At 42.4% G+C, this 18796-nt stretch overlaps 1 protein-coding gene across 2 annotated transcripts in view; it reads left to right on the top strand.

Annotated features, from left to right (window-relative positions):
- SH3RF3 (SH3 domain containing ring finger 3) overlaps nucleotides 1-18796 on the top strand; it is a 658302-nt gene that overhangs the window by 566652 nt on the left and 72854 nt on the right. For both annotated transcript variants that reach the window (XM_075336430.1, XM_075336429.1), the window contains one exon: nucleotides 17215-17462. In XM_075336430.1, the coding sequence (XP_075192545.1) occupies nucleotides 17215-17462 (248 nt within the window). The remainder of the gene's footprint in view (nucleotides 1-17214; nucleotides 17463-18796) is intronic.

Genomic DNA, 18796 nt, shown 5'->3' with positions numbered 1-18796 from the left:
ATACCTTCCATGATTAATCTGTAAGTTACAGTAAATAAATACACATACACACCTGAAGAAATCCTTTATTTGCAATAAAAAACACTAACACATACCCTCATTCACCACTTTATTCAGCCCGATAAAGCCCTCCATGTCCGGCGTAATCCACGGACTTCCAGCGTCGCTTCCAGCTCTGCTAAATGGAGGTGACAGGAGCTGCAGAATACACCGCCGCTCCTGTCAGCTCCACGCAGCAAATGAGGTGAGTAGCGCGATCAGCTGAGCTGTCACTGAGGTTACCCGCGGCCACCGCTGGATCCAGCGGTGGCCGTGAGTTACCTAACTGACAGCAGCTGATCGCGCTACTCACCTCATTTGCTGCGTGGAGCTGATAGGAGCGGCGGTGTATTCTGCAGCTCCTGTCACCTCCATGTAGCAGAGCTGGGAGCGACGCTGGAACTCCGTGGATTACGCCGGACATGGAGGGCTTTATCGGGCTGAATAAAGTGGTGAATGAGGGTATGTGTTAGTGTTTTTTATTGCAAATAAAGGATTTCTTCAGGTGTGTGTGTGTATTTATTTACTGTAACTTACAGATTAATCATGGAAGGTATCTCGGGGAGACGCCTGACATGATTAATCTAGGATTTAGTGGCAGCTATGGGCTGCCATTAACTCCTTATTACCCCGATTTGCCAACGCACCAGGGCAAATCGGGAAGAGCCGGGTAGAGTCCCAGAACTGTCGCATCTAATGTGTGCAGCAATTCTGGGCGTCTGCTGGCTGATATTGTTAGGCTGGGGGCTCCCCATAACGTGGGGCTCCCCATCCTGAGAATACCAGCCTGCAGCCGTATGGCTTTATGTGGCTGGTATTAAAATTGGGGGGACCGCACGCCGTTTTTTTTTAATTATTTATTTATTTCTCTGCTCCATAGTGACACGCCCACCGGCGGCTGTCATTGGTTGCAGTTACACAGCTGTCACTCAGCGTGTGGGCGTGTCTCACTGCAACCAATCATATTTGCCAGTGGGCGTGGAATATGAGATTGATTAATGAGCGGCCGGCTTTTTCAAAAGAGGAAAAGCCGCCGGAGCTTTTATAACAGCAGTGCAGCGCCGCGCTGGAGATCGGGGAACGGTAAGTATGAGAGAGGGGTACTCCATTCAGTCACTCTGGTGATTAGCGGTCACCGGTGAGTCCTTCACGGGTGACCGTTAATCAGGACGCGACACAGACAAAGCCGCGGTATGACAATGAAGTCGGGGGAAGTTCACCCCAGTTCATTCTCTACGCGCGACTCTGTCTGCTGTCAGCGGGTATGTATCTACGACATTGTGCATCACAAACACGCATAAATTCACACGGACAACACATACACATGTCCGTTATTTCTCTCACGCATAAACGGACAATTAACACGCACACACAGCTAGCATACGGCATTCACACAGATGGCACATGGACACAAAAAAAGGACACAAAAACGGAAAATGGACCCGAAAAACGGACGTAACACACGTGCGTGTTTTTTCACGGACGTGTGGAGGGGGCCATAGAGGGTTTCAAAGGTCGAATGTACTAATTACTAATCTCCCTATACAGTGTCAGTCTGTGCCCTGAAGAATTGCTGGCCAGAGTGATTGTCACACCTCGGAGCGCCTGTGTTGTGTTTTTTATGTTGGTATAATTGGCAGGTTCTAACAACAGAGCGTATATATTATATATAAACATTAATCTAAAGAGTCAATTTCTGGGTATTACGAAATAATGATTAATAATTATTTTTACAATACTACCATCACACCGATATATTTCACAAACCATAATACATATCTATAACTGGCTCTTGTCCATTTATTTGTTATTCAGTGCTATAGAGCAATGTTTTTGGCATCTTCCCCATATGTTTGTAATGGCATTGTGTTGTCATAGTAACAGATTGTCCCGGGGATTTATATGCAGCTCTTTGCGGTTGGCAATAGTAAAAACATGGCAAACAAAATTAATTCCAAGGGACCAGTCTTGAACCAACAGTGTTATTATGTAAAAGTGCTGCAGTAGCACAGCTCGAGTGCGGCGTGTTACAAGTTCATATGTAATATTTATCTGTGCTTTCTGGTAAGAATACCATAGACCTTACTGGAAATAATTTGTAGATCTGAATGGCTTTTTCGCAATCAATACTTCAAGTCAATTGCCTGCCGACTTTCTTATTTGTTTAACCATTTACTGCCAAAGCCATTTTGACTACAGGCCTATAGGACTGGGTGTTTTTTTTTTCTGTACGTGGGCTCGATGTTTGCAGGGTGAATTGATATTTTCATTGGTATCATTTCGGGGTATGTATAAATGTAGCCCCATAAGGACCAATTTTTCTTTTTTGCGCTTCTGTATTTTCCTCCCCTTTCCCCAAGAGCTATAGCTTTTTTATTTTTCTGTTGCTATAGCCGTGTGAAGGTTTGTTTTTGGGTACACGATTTCGACTTTTGCAGAACACCATCTATATTATAATATGATGTAATGCTAAGCAGGAAAAAAAATGCAAAGTCTGGTGAAATACCAAAAAAAGTTAAATTTTACAATTGTTTTTTCATGTTTTTATTTACAGTATTGATTTTACTAGAAAACTGACCTCTCAGCATGATTCTCCAGGTTAATATGATTACATAGATACATAACATGTATAGTTTTTGTTTTATTTAAGTAGTGATTGTTTTTAAGAGATTTGGCCCCCAAAAAAATGTTGCTTGTTTCGATTCTTCCAAGAACTGTAACTAAGGGCATAACGATTGCAGTCACATAGGTCGTGAAGCTGGAGGGAACCCGCTGACCCCATTGCCTACTTCAGCAGGATATGTATTTGAGAGGTATATTCAGCTAAAATGCAGTACGGAACAGAGACCTGTCGGGTCCCAAACAAAGGCTGGCGTTTTCTATTGGCGTGCTTGTGACTGGGTGTGCAGTCACTTCATGCATTGCTATAGCAGGCACACAACATCATCTGCTGACCACTACTCTGGCTACAGACATATATACAGTTAGGTGCAGAAATATTTGGACAGTGACACAATTTTCACGAGTTGGGCTCTGCATGCCACCACATTGGATTTGAAATGAAACCTCTACAACAGAATTAAAGTGCAGATTGTAACGTTTAATTTGAAGGTTTGAACAAAAATATCTGATAGAAATTGTAGGAATTGTACACATTTCTTTACAAACACTCCACATTTTAGGAGGTCAAAAGTAATTGGACAAATAAACCAAACCCAAACATAATATTTTTATTTTCAATATTTTGTTGCGAATCCTTTGGAGGCAATCACGGCCTTAAGTCTGGAACCCATGGACATCACCAAACGCTGGGTTTCCTCCTTCTTAATGCTTTGCCAGGCCTTTACAGCCGCAGCCTTCAGGTCTTGCTTGTTTGTGGGTCTTTCCGTCTTAAGTCTGGATTTGAGCAAGTGAAATGCATGCTCAATTGGGTTAAGATCTGGTGATTGACTTGGCCATTGCAGAATGTTCCACTTTTTTGCACTCATGAACTCCTGGGTAGCTTTGGCTGTATGCTTGGGGTCATTGTCCATCTGTACTATGAAGCGCCGTCCGATCAACTTTGCGGCATTTGGCTGAATCTGGGCTGAAAGTATATCCCGGTACACTTCAGAATTCATCCGGCTACTCTTGTCTGCTGTTATGTCATCAATAAACACAAGTGACCCAGTGCCATTGAAAGCCATGCATGCCCATGCCATCACGTTGCCTCCACCATGTTTTACAGAGGATGTGGTGTGCCTTGGATCATGTGCCGTTCCCTTTCTTCTCCAAACTTTTTTCTTCCCATCATTCTGGTGCAGGTTGATCTTCGTCTCATCTGTCCATAGAATACTTTTCCAGAACTGAGCTGGCTTCATGAGGTGTTTTTCAGCAAATTTAACTCTGGCCTGTCTATTTTTGGAATTGATGAATGGTTTGCATCTAGATGTGAACCCTTTGTATTTACTTTCATGGAGTCTTCTCTTTACTGTTGACTTAGAGACAGATACACCTACTTCACTGAGAGTGTTCTGGACTTCTGTTGATGTTGTAAATGGGTTCTTCTTCACCAAAGAAAGTATGCGGCGATCATCCACCACTGTTGTCATCCGTGGACGCCCAGGCCTTTTTGAGTTCCCAAGCTCACCAGTCAATTCCTTTTTTCTAAGAATGTACCCGACTGTTGATTTTGCTACTCCAAGCATGTCTGCTATCTCTCTGATGGATTTTTTCTTTTTTTTCAGCCTCAGGATGTTCTGCTTCACCTCAATTGAGAGTTCCTTAGACCGCATGTTGTCTGGTCACAGCAACAGCTTCCAAATGCAAAACCACACACCTGTAATCAACTCCAGACCTTTTAACTACTTCATTGATTACAGGTTAACGAGGGAGACGCCTTCAGAGTTAATTGCAGCCCTTAGAGTCCCTTGTCCAATTACTTTTGGTCCCTTGAAAAAGAGGAGGCTATGCATTAGAGCTATGATTCCTAAACCCTTTCTCCGATTTGGATGTGAAAACTCTCATATTGCAGCTGGGAGTGTGCACTTTCAGCCCATATTATATATATAATTGTATTTCTGAACATGTTTTTGTAAACAGCTAAAATAACAAAACTTGTGTCACTGTCCAAATATTTCTGGACCTAACTGTACCAGGAAGGGACCCAGGATGGGGACATGTATACCAGGATGAGGACATATATACCAGGATGGAGGCATATATAACATAATGGGGGACATATATGCCAGGATAAGGGACATATACCAGGACTAAAAGATATATACCAGGTTGAGCCCAGGATGGGGACATATATACCAGGATGGGCCCAGGATGGGAATATATACCAGTATGGGGCCCAGGATAGAAAACATATATACCAGGATGAGAGACATTTATGCAAGAATGGGCCCAAGATGAGCACATATATACCAGCATGGGGAATCTATATACCAGAATGGGAACATATATACCAGGATGAGCCCAGGGTGAGGACAAATATACCAGGATGGGGAACATATATACCAGGATGAAGACATATATATATCAGGATGGGGATATATGCACCAGTATATCCAGATAGAGCCCAGGATGGGGACATATATACCAGGATGGGGGATATATTTACCAGGATGGGGGACATATTTGCTAGGATGGGGACATATTTACCTGGAAGGCATCCAGGATGGAGGACATTACTACATAATAAAGGGGGGAACTTGTGTGTATTTATAGGATTCAGAATGCTAAAAGGGCCCGTAGATTTGATTAAGGGGGGGGGGCTAGGTCCAAATTTTGCACTGTTGCCCAGCGAACTCTAATTACACCACTGGTTGTACCATTTTCAATTTTTGCGATATGGAGCTGTGTGAGGGCTTGGTTTTTGCATACTGAGCCTATGTTATTATTGTTATTGCAGGAAAGGATTTGGGTATGATGTGCGAGCCCCCATCAAAGGCAGGGAAATTAATTATGACGTACATAGTATGTCATAAGCCGTTGAGAGGTTAAAATCATTTTATTGTGGATTTTGGCTGAAAGGTGAACAAATAACAGCTCTTCTGACATTTTGACTATCTGTTGAAAGAGTAATGTGCAAATAATGTATATTTTTAATATTTTTTTAAGTAGTACATACATTTTATTTAATTTTTCACTATTTGTAAGACCTGTGCTTGCTGCTAGTTAACCACTTCTGGAGCGGCCATAGACTTTAAGTGTCCGGATGGTCCTGCTTCTAGACTGCAGTCCTGACGTTCTAAGACATCAATGTTCCGTCTGTCAGAGACAGCAGGAGTACAGCAGAGAAGACACAGATGGTTGATTAGCATCTGGGTCTTATCCATCGCTGTATAAACAGCGCTAAAGAAGTGGTGGGTGCAAAGTAATAGAAAGCGCAGACGGCACTTTGTCCTTACACAGCAGTAATGTGATCACTGTGTATTTAGAGGAAGCAGGAGCTGCTGGGTCATAGAAGACCCAGACAACTCTGCTATGTAATCAGGAGGCTGAATTTCTTCTGTAACTGGGGCTAATATACCAGCCTCAGTTACAGGGCAAACAAAATGAAAAAACAAATAATAAAATGGGCTCCAAAGATCTTTTAAGACTTTTTGGGGTCTAAATGTATAAAATAAATAAAAAATAGTTGGGAAAAAAATAACTAAAAATTACACTGTCAGTCAAAACCAGTGTTACTAGCTGTGTCCTCGAAAAGAAAGAATGTATTCGATAGAGATAAAAATAATTATTATAGGATAGGGAACACATTTTTAATTGTATTTTAGTAATCTTTAGTGGTTATCAAATGACTATATGTACAAGAAAACTAAAAAATGTGCTTAGTCAAGAACAGGTGTAAAGGGACAGATCTTGAACGGGTTACTAAAAATATACTTGTTTACATCCAACCTGTCCTAATTATATCCAGTAAAATGTGATGCATTTCACAATGAATGAACCATCCATGCACACCTGATTGTCTGGGGTAAAGTAAAAAAAAAAACAATAACACAAAGACAAGGGTAGGTTCCCCTTGGTGAGGTGGATCTCCAAGCCCAAGATCCGGGTGGGCAAACGGGCCACGGGTGTTGGTACAACAGGCAGGTGAGACATGTGGGAAATGGGTAGTAGAGGAACTGGAAACCACAGGCAGACAGGAGGACAGCAGAGGTACTGGAAGCCGCTGGTAGACAGGAGGACAGCAGAGGTACTGGAAGCCGCTGGCAGACAGGAGGACAGTAGCAGAGGTACTGGAAGCCACAGACAGAGAGCTGTGAGGTTAGCAGAGGTACCGGGAGCTGCAGGCAAACAGGAGATATCCTGGAGACCACAAACAGGTCGTCGTACACAGACAAATGAAAAGTCCTAATATAATACAGTTTTTTGTTTCAGTGAGCCGTATATAGGCTCAGGCAGATGATCACATGGGATCACACCTGGCCCTATGATAAGGAAGCCAAACGTGGACCACAACAAAGTAACAGCAATAATAAAATATAATCTGCTAGTTCATATTGCACTTTAGCAACTCACTGAAAAAAACTACAATTTAATAAACATCACAGGAAAAAGGCAATCGTATTTACAAAGACTCAATATTAATGTTCTGCTGGATGCAGCAGGTCCCCATGATAATGGCCTATTATTAAAAGTGCACATGGAAAAGTGTTCACTAGGAGGGTAGCCACACAGATATGTGTACTGCAGCCTATTAGTGACGCCCATACTATTAGAGCAGGTAGGCTGCCGAGCACTATATAAGTGCACCCCACAGGGCATATGTCGCGGGCGGGGAGGAGGGTGTCAGCACACTACGCTCACCCCCTTCTGCTCGGGTCCGGCGGCCGCTGCTCAGTGGTGGCTCGAGCTGTAGGCCGGATCCCGGGGGTTTCTCGAGCGGCACTCCTCGCCCGTGAGTGAAAGGGGTTGGTTGGGTGTGGGGATCGTTTATTGTCCGTGACGCCACCCACGGTTGCTCTGGATGGGGATCCCGGGGATGGTGATGCGGAGCAGCCAGGTGTTGTGTTGCCCCTCCGTGGGTAGGGATTGGTGATCCCGGGGCCCAGTGATGGCTTGGGGGGTGCAGGGCCTGGTGGGCGCAGGGACGCGGGGACAGCGCTGTGCCTTGCGGCACTGTGGTACTCACTCAGCCTGAGACGTTGACACAGTTTTTACGGTAAACCAGACGGCTGGTAAGACGGTCCCACGGACGGCTGCACTTGCTCTCCCGGTAGGTGACGGTGATGTCCCTTTTCCTAGCACCTTGGTGTACTTGTTGGTTGCGATGGGTCCCCACCGGTAACCCGCTCCCCGGCTTCAAGCTGGACCAGAGGAGCTCTACTCTTTGCCCGCAGGCGCTGGCCCTAAGAAACTGGTGCCTTGGCGGTGGCGGTGTCTCTCTTACACTGGCTGGGCTGTTGCCTTCAATCGGGACTTGGTTGTTGGGGGATCTACGTCCCCTTCACTGACGGATTCGGCAAATTATGGCGACTCCAAGCCTTGCCGGGGTCCGAGAGGCCCCTGCCCTGGTGCTGACTGTCCTTCGGAACACTGCTCCAGACCACCGGGCACACAGCCTACGGGGTCCTTCCAGGAACTTCCAAACGGTCCCCCTTCAGACAGTCACCGCCGTTGCTGACCTTGCTGACCTGCCCTGCACTCAGCTGGACTCTTCGGGCTTTGCACACTCTTTCTGTTCTGTCACCACTCTTGCTTTCCTCCTTTACTACTTTTCTTTCCTTCACTTTCACTTAGCTCTTTACTTTAGCCCTGTCTGGGCTACTCCTCCACTCCTTCCACTTCCTCCTCCCTGACTACACTCTGTTGTTTTCTCAAGCTCGTCCCTGAGCTGACTGCCTGGTTTCTCCCGCCTCCAGAGCTGTGATCTCCTCGGTGGGCGGAGCCAACCGCCTGGCCCACCCCCTGGTGTGTATCATCAGTCTCTGGAGGAAGGCAACAAGGATTTTTGGTTAGCTTAGATGTTCCTACCTGGGATGTAGGGTGTGGTGGTGTGTGACCTGTGTCCCCTGACTTGCCCAGGGCGACACACATACACCCCAAATTCAACCAGTCAACACTCAAGGACCACAGATGCACCATGCATAAAATGAGAAAAATGCAATAAAAAAAGTATGAATCACATGTAAAAAATGAATGAGGTATTGGTCAAAATTTTGGACAAAATACCGCAAGCTCACAACTCACGTTGCGGGTCATCATTTTCTTGCAAGTTGCTACACTAAAATTCAAATCAACTTCATAAAAAGGACATAAAAAACCACAGAAAGAAGCCAACCGTATTTCTAACGCAAGGTTATGGTAGAAATGCACTACATGATGAAACAGGCCCCCATGATAAAGTTGAGGCACTGCAGGTGCAAAATATTGATGTAACAACCCCTCACATAGGGGTTGGTTGTTGAGTATTTAAAGGTGCCTGGATAAGCCTGATCTAATAGTATGGGCGTCACAAATAGGCTGTAAGCCGAACACTGTACACTACACTTACCTGTGTGACTAGCACCCTATACAAACCTTTTGCATGCGCATTTATAATATTACGCAACAACCCCACCCAACCATGACTGATAGGTGTGTAAGTGGCTTTTTTATCACTTTTGGGCACCTCTGTTTCCCCCTGCCTATTTCATTGGTGCCTGCTGCATCCTTCAGTGCACTGTGTCTTTGTGTTGATGCCTTTTTTCTGTTAAAGAGAACCTGTCATCACAATTTAGTATGTTAAACTGCAGACATACCCATAATGGGGCTGAAATACAGATTCTATAGGAACCTTATTGAAGAATCCGCATCCTGATTATTCTTTGATCCACATTTGAAGTTTGTGTGTATAAGCTTTTGGTACATTGGAGCAGGACTGTTGGCATGGTCTTCGGCACTGCCCCGGCCATTCCACCTGACTCTGGTGGCTGTATGTGCCTCCTTTTCCAAAGGTCACCCCAATGCAATTCATCTCCTGGCAATCTTCAGTAAAATGGCATTATGGCGGCATGTGAAGATTGAGATCTTGACTTTTCATTGAGCTGAGATCTCAATCTGTGCATGCGCCGTCTTTGGTGCCATTTTACTAATGACTCCCAGGAGATGAAGCTGTGCAAGTGCTCCTGCGGTAAGGATGGGACCAGTGTGAACTTTAAAAAAATGAAGCCTACACAAACACCAGAGGTAGGCAGAGAAGCCGGTGGTAGAACCAAAAACCCTACCCATAGTCTTGCCCAACAGTACCATACCAATGAACCAAAAGCTTATTACACCCAAACTTCACAAGTGGATTAGATAACAACCAGGATGTGGATTTCTTCTGTACTACATGCTAAATCATGATGACAGGTTCTCTGTAATTTTTTTCCATTTTATTTACCAACGACAAGACCCAATTAAACTGTCTGTTTTATATTACACTTATCACTACTACCCCTCTTATTCCTTAAACGTGCTCTCCTATGGTTACCGCCTCCTCACCCAGCTTGTGTGAATAAGTGTCAATGATATTGTGATTGCAGGACTTTATTAAAGAGAAAGTTTCCTCTACAGCCTCATAGTTTTTAATTCCACTTTCTGTACTGGTTGAAATAATTACATTTTTTCTGTTTTACCCCATATTGAAATGACTGAAGTGTGCAGCCTGCAAGCGAATGAAGATGATAGAGTGCGTAATTGTAATTTACACAATGAGCTATGTATCCTAAGAGGTTTGTAAGTGCATTTCTGTAGGTATGCTTAAAGTAAATGGACAACAGTCCTGATAAAATAAGAGGTAAGATTTGATGCTGCATATGACACTTGATAGGGATAAAATGATACAAAAATAGTTTGGAATTACATTCTGCCGTAAATGTGAAATATTGTCTATTTAATGCTATCCAGTAGTAGGGAAACAGCTGCTTATTCGTTCAGGCATTGCCTTTTATGGGATGTTTGATGCAATAACATGTTTTTGCCCAATAAATAGAGAACATTGAGAACAAAGATTGCCAAACAGCCCAGAAGCCGAATACAGAACATCTGCTTTTGTTTTCCTTTTCTCTTTTCAAGCAAACTTTTTGTTCCACCTCTTTTGCTATATGAATGATATGGTGATTTGTATGTTTAGTATCCTTGTAGCGTGAGAAAAAGAAACTATTGGGAATGTATTACTTTCCATAGAACATAATGTTTGATAATATTTAGAGCCTAGAGAAAAGTTGTCAATTGTTTCTTAGAAAAATATGCACAATATACAAAAGTTGTGTTATCGCTATAGATGGGCACTATATATACATATATAACTGTGATGGATAGTGCAGTGCCCTAAAAATACCATAGAATGTAATACCCTGCTGTTCAACTCAGCTTGGCAATTAAACCTAGCTATATAATATCCCATATTAGCAATATACTGCACATCATTGACCAGGCGTTGTGATTGCATGTATAAAATCATTGAGGGGGGTAGTATTCACTATACAATGCACATTCAATATACAAAGTGTGCTCTATTCTGATGTATAAAATAAAGAAAAACCCTTCTAGTGGTGTAACTAGAACCCGCTGGTCCCCAATGCACAATTTGGACCTGGCCCCACCTGCATGTTAGTTAGATGAATGGACCCTTGTAGCATTCTAAATCCTATTGGGATATATTAGTTGCCCCAACTCCCTCATTCTGTAGTAATGTCCTCCATCCTGGGCCTATCCTGGGATATATGTTCTCCATACTGGTATATATATTCCTCAATCTAGGCCCATCGTTATACACAGTATATGTTCCCCATCCTGGTATATATGTCTTCTATCCTGGTTTATATGTGGCTCATCCTTGTATATACTTCCTGCATCCTGGGCCCTTTATAGTGTATATGTCCCCCATCCTGGTATATATGTCTCCTTTCTAGGTATATATGGTCCCCATGATTGTCCCATCCTGGTATATATTTTCCCTATCCTGTGTCCATCCTGGTATACATGTTCCCCATCCTGCATAGAGAGAAAACTCCAGCATCCATGTCTGTATAAAGTAAAACTTCGTCTTTATTTCAATAAACATGTCTTTCTTTTTCATTGATGGACTTTTTTATGGAATTTTATAACTTTATTGAAATAAAGACGAAGTTTTACTTTATACAGACATGGATGCTGGAGTTTTCTCTCTATGCTGAATTGGACTTGCCTACCCTCCCTGCACCGTCACCTTAATCTATCCATGTGGTGAGCTGGAATTCTTCTTTTTTCCCTTTCAATGTTCCCCATCCTGGTATACAGTGATAAGCAAAAGGGTAACAATCTTTTGAACTTTTGACTTTCAGCGCATATCTCACCATCCACTACAGCTTACAGCTTTGACCGTGAGGCTACCTTCATTTTATAGACAATGATCTTGGCTATCTCAAACATAACTTTAACTTGCATCTATATAGCATTTCATTAGTTATGCAGATTATGTCATATCACTGCATTGTTACTGTTTTGCTACTAAAAATCTAAATTTTAATTTTTATTATTCTATAAATCCACCTATGACTTTCAACAGTGTCTGATTCCTTCTAGGCATGCTCTTGATCAGATTCAACCATGTCTCTACCGAAATTTGATCATATGTCTGTCCTAAATTTCCCCAATGTTGTTGCATACTGGTCGAATAACTCAGGTACATATACAGCTTTTTCTTCAACTCCACTCACAAGTGTTTGATTGGTTAGAGGTCTGGGGACTGTGGGAGCCAATCCAGCACTTCTTCTTCATTGTGATTGAATCATTTCTTCAATAATCTCGATGTATACTTTGGGTTGTTGTCTTCCTGGAACACTATGTCGCCCTTTAGATACTCGTAGTACTTGTGTGTACGAAGTAACTTTCCTAACTCTCAGCATTGAGACCGCCATCATTTCTTTTCAAGTATCCAATTCCTTTGGCTGTGAAACAACCCCATATCATCAGACTTCCTTCATTGAGCTTGACAGTTCTTTCAATTTCTTGATTCCTTAGCATCTTTTTCCCATGTTTCTTTCAGACCTATTTGCATCCATCTGAGCCTAGTCTATTGAGTTTCATCTCATTGCTACAAATCACCATTTAGAAATATTCTACTGTCCATACTTTTTTTGTAAAGAAGAAAAAAAAAGATTTTTTTCTCCACTAGTAACACTACAATAATAATGCAGTGATACGACAAGAATCTTATAACTAATCATATGCAAAATAGTTGGAAGTCAATTTTTTGTTTGAGACAGCCAAGATGATATTCTATAAAATGAAGTTGGTCTCACTCTCAAAGCTGTAGGTGATGGTGAGATTGGTGAGATATGGAGCTGGAGTCTGAAAGTCAAAAGTTCAAACCATTGTCACTCTTTTGCCTGACACTGTGTGTATGTGTATATATATATGTCTTGCATCCTGTGCCCATCCTGGTATAAATGTCCTCCATACTGGGCCCTTCCTGGTGTATATGCCCTCCATCCTGGGCCCATCCATCCTAGTATGTATGTCCTGCCATCCCCATCCTGGTATATATGTGGGCTATCCTGGTATATATGCTCCTCATCCTGGGCCCATCCTGGTATATATGTCCCCCATCCTAGTATATAAGATCTTCTGGAAAAGTACTTGACTTCCATTATACTCGGTACTCCAAGCATCTGACTGCTCATTACAAGTACTGAGCACCCTAGCGTGGTAGTATTCGCTCATTGCTAGAGAAAACTATTTCAAAATGCATTCAAAATATAATTAATTGATTACACAAAACAGCTCCCCATCTCTTCAACATGTAGAACCTATTCATCATACATTGAGTTTTAAAATCTACACTTAAAGGGGTCGTCCAGGTTAGGAACAAAAGTCTACAGTCACTTTTGGTGACTGCAGATTCCCGAATCGTGACATCAGGAGGTACAAACACTGCCATGATTCTCCAGTATTCACATTGCGAGCAGGTGGTCACGTAACTGCATGTATGTGATTTGCATACTTGCAGTCACATGGAAGCTACACTATTCTGGCTTCTCTTAAAATTCCCTTCTATTAAGCAAATCGTATGCTTGCTGTCACATGACAACCACTGGAACTGGCAGGTGGCATCTTAGTGCATGCACGTTGTACACCATTAGCATTTGGCAAGCTGCACGGCTTGCTGGAAATTTACCCAATGGTGGACAGCTACTTTATAAAATGCAGCAAAAAGTGTTGATTTTTGCTAGTATCTCATAAAATAACCAGCAGAGAGAAAAGTTATTTTTTGTAGGGATACAATGGTGCTGAACAGTTGGAGACCAACGAGTAAAAAATGGTCCTGATCGTTTTGTCACGATCAGCGACCTCGCAGTAGGGGCCCGCTCGCTGCTGCTTTTCACACACAGCGATATCGCTGGCAAGGTCGTAGATACGTCACAAAACCTGTAACGTTTCAGCGATGTTGCTAGCGATCTCGCTATGTGTGACGGGGGCTTTATACAACCAGCTAAGACAAGGAAAATAAGGAATCTTTTCATTTACAATTTGAAATGTTGACAACTGAATTGAACTATTTCTATATGAACAGCATAAGATACAATGAAAAACTTGCTGCACATAATTATACTGGAAGCGAATCCATCTGCAGTATCCTAATTTGAAAATGTATGTACGTGTAAATCTGCACGGATCAAAAGGACATAGCTAAATTGATAAATAGTAGTAGATGCAATATATAGTCAAAAATTAGATTATAATTTCTTTATTTTACTCAAAAAATGGCTGCAATTTAGTATAAAAGGCTATCGGTCATTTTTGACCGAACAGTATAAGTGTAAAAAAAAATGTGGAGCAAAAAGTAAACAAAAAAAAAATACCCATAGATAGAACCCCTCAAGTTTCAGAACCACATAATAAATATTTAAAAAAAAATATCAAATTTTAAGTTCGGTCATTATTGACCAACAGAACAGCAGGGTTAATCTTATTAGGACTCCCAGAGATAGCCAGGTGTGGTACTCAGTTACCTCAATCCCATAGACTTTATATGCAGTGGCAGCACACATGTACGTTGTACAGTACAGCACATGTTTTATCTAAACCAGAGACAAATTTCTAGTTTTGTGTACTCCTTAGCAGTCAGACCACCATCTATCTTCAAGTTATCATCTGTCCCGTAAATGAGTAATAACTAGTGATAAGTGAGCACTACCATGCTCTGGTGCTCGGTACTCGTAATGATCATTTGGATGCGCGGATGGACATGGCTTGAGTGTATTGGAAGTCAATGAGGGTCTAGAGCATTTTTCTTGGAAATCTTCTGGAAAAATGCTTGATTGCCCCATTAACTTCCATTTTACCTGGGCACTCGAGTCATGCCCATCCAAGCATCCAACTGATCATTATGATTTCCAAGCACGTGAGCATGGTAGTGCTCACTTCTCACTAGTGATAATGTATTGTAACTGGAATACCCCTTTAATGCTGTTTTTCTTCTTCTATAAAAGCTTTTAGCTTCATATACTTTACTTACAACCATATCAAATTAGCCTTGAGTGCAGGTTTTGCTTTAATTGGTTTATTACAGCCTATACTTTCATGCTGCGCAGTTAGATTACCACTGTGAGCAGGCAACAGCATTTGCATATAAACTGCATCAAACATTAGGCATACCTGCTACCTCTTCTACATTGTAGAGTGCACAATATGTTTGCTACATGGCTCAGGATATGTAATTAGAATTTAGGTCAGGTTCTTGTTCATGTAAAAATATTGTAGCTTAATACAAAACTACACGGAAGATATGTTTTGTTTGTATCATCATACATTGAAGTTGATTATCTATATTTCTTTAATATTCCTTGTTTATAAAAGTCGCAAATATTTGCTATCTGATTGTTAAAATTCGGACAGTCCTTAGCTTTTTTATTACTGACAATAATGACCACAGGACACAATTCAGTTATTCTTAAATATAAGAAAAGTGGCAGTTCAAGGCCCGGAACTAAACCTCCACAGAATAAATGGGTGCTCCAGCAATCACTACACCAACTTCATTGTTTATCCGGCAGTGGCTTCATATATTTTTCTTTGGCCTGGTAGTGCAAGTCACTGCCATCAGCCGAATCCTAATGATTTGATATTAGTGGCCTATTTTAAAGGAGTTGTCCACAACAATTTCCTATGTTTGACCCCATTAAAATAAAAAAAAGTTATACTCACCTCCCATGCCGGCGCCGTTCTCTTGGTATTGGGGCTTGTGTTCCCCAGGACTCATGTTATGTTGTGACATCATGTGAGCCCAGTCACTGCTGACTACTCTCTCCCCGTCTTCAGACGTATGAGTAATCCACAGGAAGTGAGAGCTGCGGCTGTCCACTCACTTATTGTTTATTACTTATTAGGGATAATCGAATACAGCAAATATTCGGCTTCGCGAATATTTTCCGAATAGGTCACCAATATGCGAATATTCAGTGTGCAATGTAAGTCTATGGGAAGCTCAAATAGTTCCGAATAGTTGTTATTCGGGTTTCTCATAGACTTAAGGCCGCTTTACACGCTGCGATATTGATACCGATATCGCCAGCGTGCGTACCCGCCCCCATCTGTTGTGCGACACGGGCAAATCGCTGCCCGTGGCGCACAACATCGCCCGGACCCGTCACACATACTTACCTTCCCTGCGACGTCGCTGTGAACAGCGAACCGCCTCCTTTCTAAGGGGGCGGTTCGTTCAGCATCACAGCGACGTCACAGCAGCGTCACTGAACCGCCGCCCAATCAAAGCGGAGGAGCGGAGATGAGCGGGACAGACATCCCGCCCACCTTCTCCCTTCCGCATTGTGGCCGGGAGGCAGGTAAGGAGAGCTTCCTCGTTCCTGCGGTGTCACACGGAGCGATGTGTGCTGCGCAGGAACGAGGAACAACTTCGTTACTGCTGCAGTAACGATATTTGAGAATGGACCCCCATGTCACCGATGAGCGATTTTGCATGTTTTTACGACGATGCAAAATTGCTCATAGGTGTCACACGCAACGGCATTGCTAATGCAACCGGATGTGCGTCACCAATTCCGTGACCCCAACGACTTCGCATTAGCGATGTCGCAGCGTGTAAAGCCCCCTTTACATTGCGCATCGAATATTTGCGAATAGTCGAATAGCGGCGACCTATTCGGAAAATATTTGCGAAGCTGAATATTTGAGGTATTCGATCATCCCTATTACTTATACATCCAAAGGTGGTGAGAGAGAAGCCAACAGTGATTGGGCGTGGGGCTCGCGTGATGTGACAACCTCAAGTGAGCCCTGGGAACGCGAGCCCCGACACTGCTGGATTGATGCAAGCACAGGAGGTGAGTATAAGCTTTTATATTTTAATGGAAAATGAGAAAGGGTTGTCCTAGTAGTGGACAATCCCTTTAACAAAGGCCATAAAAACTAAAGTCCTAGAAATAGGTCTGTACACCATTCTTCTTTGTAAATTGACAGTTTTGTTACACTGATTGTATAATTGTATCTGTCAAGATAAAACAATTCACCATTTTCCTATTAAACATTTATTTAAAAGTCAAAAACAATGTAAAATACAAAGATGACCAAATAAGTGGAAATAGTCTAAAAAAAAATAATAGTTTGGATTCAAAATAAATCTGGAGTGAATGTAATATAGAGAAACTGCATTACCAGAAGCACAGGGCTCCAGTATTTAATGTCATGTTGCTTGTTTTTGTTTTATTGCTTTAGGATGCCTGCCGGACTTGCCCAGTCACGAAACTGCACCATAGGAGTCCCACTAACAAGCAGAAGTTCTCCACTAGCTACACATGCGTCTCCTGGTGGGATGACAAATTGTACCAATGTTGTCAGACCCGTTCTCCCTATTACTGTACCTCAGATACATGCTCACCAGTCTCCAACATCCTCGCAGAACAATTCAACAAAGATCTCCAACCAGCAAGCTATTAACCACACGCGCACCTCTGTGCCAATGGGTAAGTGGAAGGAAAAATATGAAATGCTTGGGCTGTTTTGTTGCCCAAATATATAGTTTAGAAATTGGATTTTATATTACTGTAAAATACAGAATTGGTGATAACAGCAGATCTTTAGTTAATGTAAATCTGATTACATTGCTTCTGCATCCTACAGCTGAACAAGAACTAAAAGGTAGCCTGTCAGAAATTCATGTCCTATGAGTCTTGAAGCAGGGCACATTGGTGCTTCTACATTACAACTGTTTACAGACAGATACAGTGGTATGCAAAAGTTTGGGCGCCCCTGTTCAAAATTACTGTTATTGTAAACAGTTAAGCAAGATGAAGATGACATTTTCTCTAAGAGGCATAAACTTGAATACAACATATTTTGCATTTTAGACAAATATATACTGTGTGTGTGTGTGTATGTATATATATATATATATATATATATATATATATATATATATATACAGTACTGACCAAATGTTTGGACACACCTTCTCATTCAAAGAGTTTTCTTTATTTTCATGACTCTGAAAATTGTAGTTTCACATTGAGGGCATCAAAACTATGAATTAACACATGTGGAATGAAATACTTAACAAAAAAGTGTGAAACAACTGAAAATATGTCTTATATTCTAGGTTCTTCAAAGTAGCCAACGTTTGCATTGATTACTGCCTTTCACACTCTTGGCATTCTCTTGATGAGCTTCAAGAGGTAGTCACCGGAAATGGTCTTCCAACAGTCTTGAAGGAGTTCCCTGAGATGTTTAGCACTTTTTGGCCCTTTTGCCTTCACTCTGCGGCCCAGCTCACCCCAAACCATCTCAGTTGGGTTCAGGTCTGGTGACTGTGGAGGCCAGGTCATTTGGCGTAGCACCCCATCACTCTCCTTCTTAGTCAAGTAGCCCTTATACAGCTTAGAGGTGTGTTTGGGGTCATTGTCCTGTTGAAAAATAAATGATGGTCCAACTAAACGCAAACCGGATGGAATAGCATGCCGCTACAAGATGCTGTGGTAGCCATGCTGGTTCAGTATGCCTTCAATTTTGAATAAATCCCCAACAGTGTCACCAGCAAAGCACCCCCACACCATCACACCTCCTCCTCCATGCTTCACGGTGGGAACCAGGCATGTAGAATCCATCCGTTCACCTTTTCTGCATCGCACAAAGACACGGTGGTTGGATCCAAAGTGTTCTTTAGCTCAAACAAGTCTCTTTTGCTTGTTGCCTGTCGTTAACAGTGGTTTCCCAGCAGCTATTTTAGCATGAGGGCCTGCTGCACAAAGTCTCCTCTTAACAGTTGTTCTAGAGATGTGTCTGCTGCTAGAACTCTGTGTGG

The sequence above is a fragment of the Anomaloglossus baeobatrachus genome, chromosome 2, assembly GCF_048569485.1.
Source record: "Anomaloglossus baeobatrachus isolate aAnoBae1 chromosome 2, aAnoBae1.hap1, whole genome shotgun sequence".
Taxonomy (NCBI): Eukaryota; Metazoa; Chordata; class Amphibia; order Anura; family Aromobatidae; genus Anomaloglossus; species Anomaloglossus baeobatrachus.
Note: the sequence above shows the minus strand (reverse complement) of the source record. Positions and strands in the feature narration are given on the sequence as shown.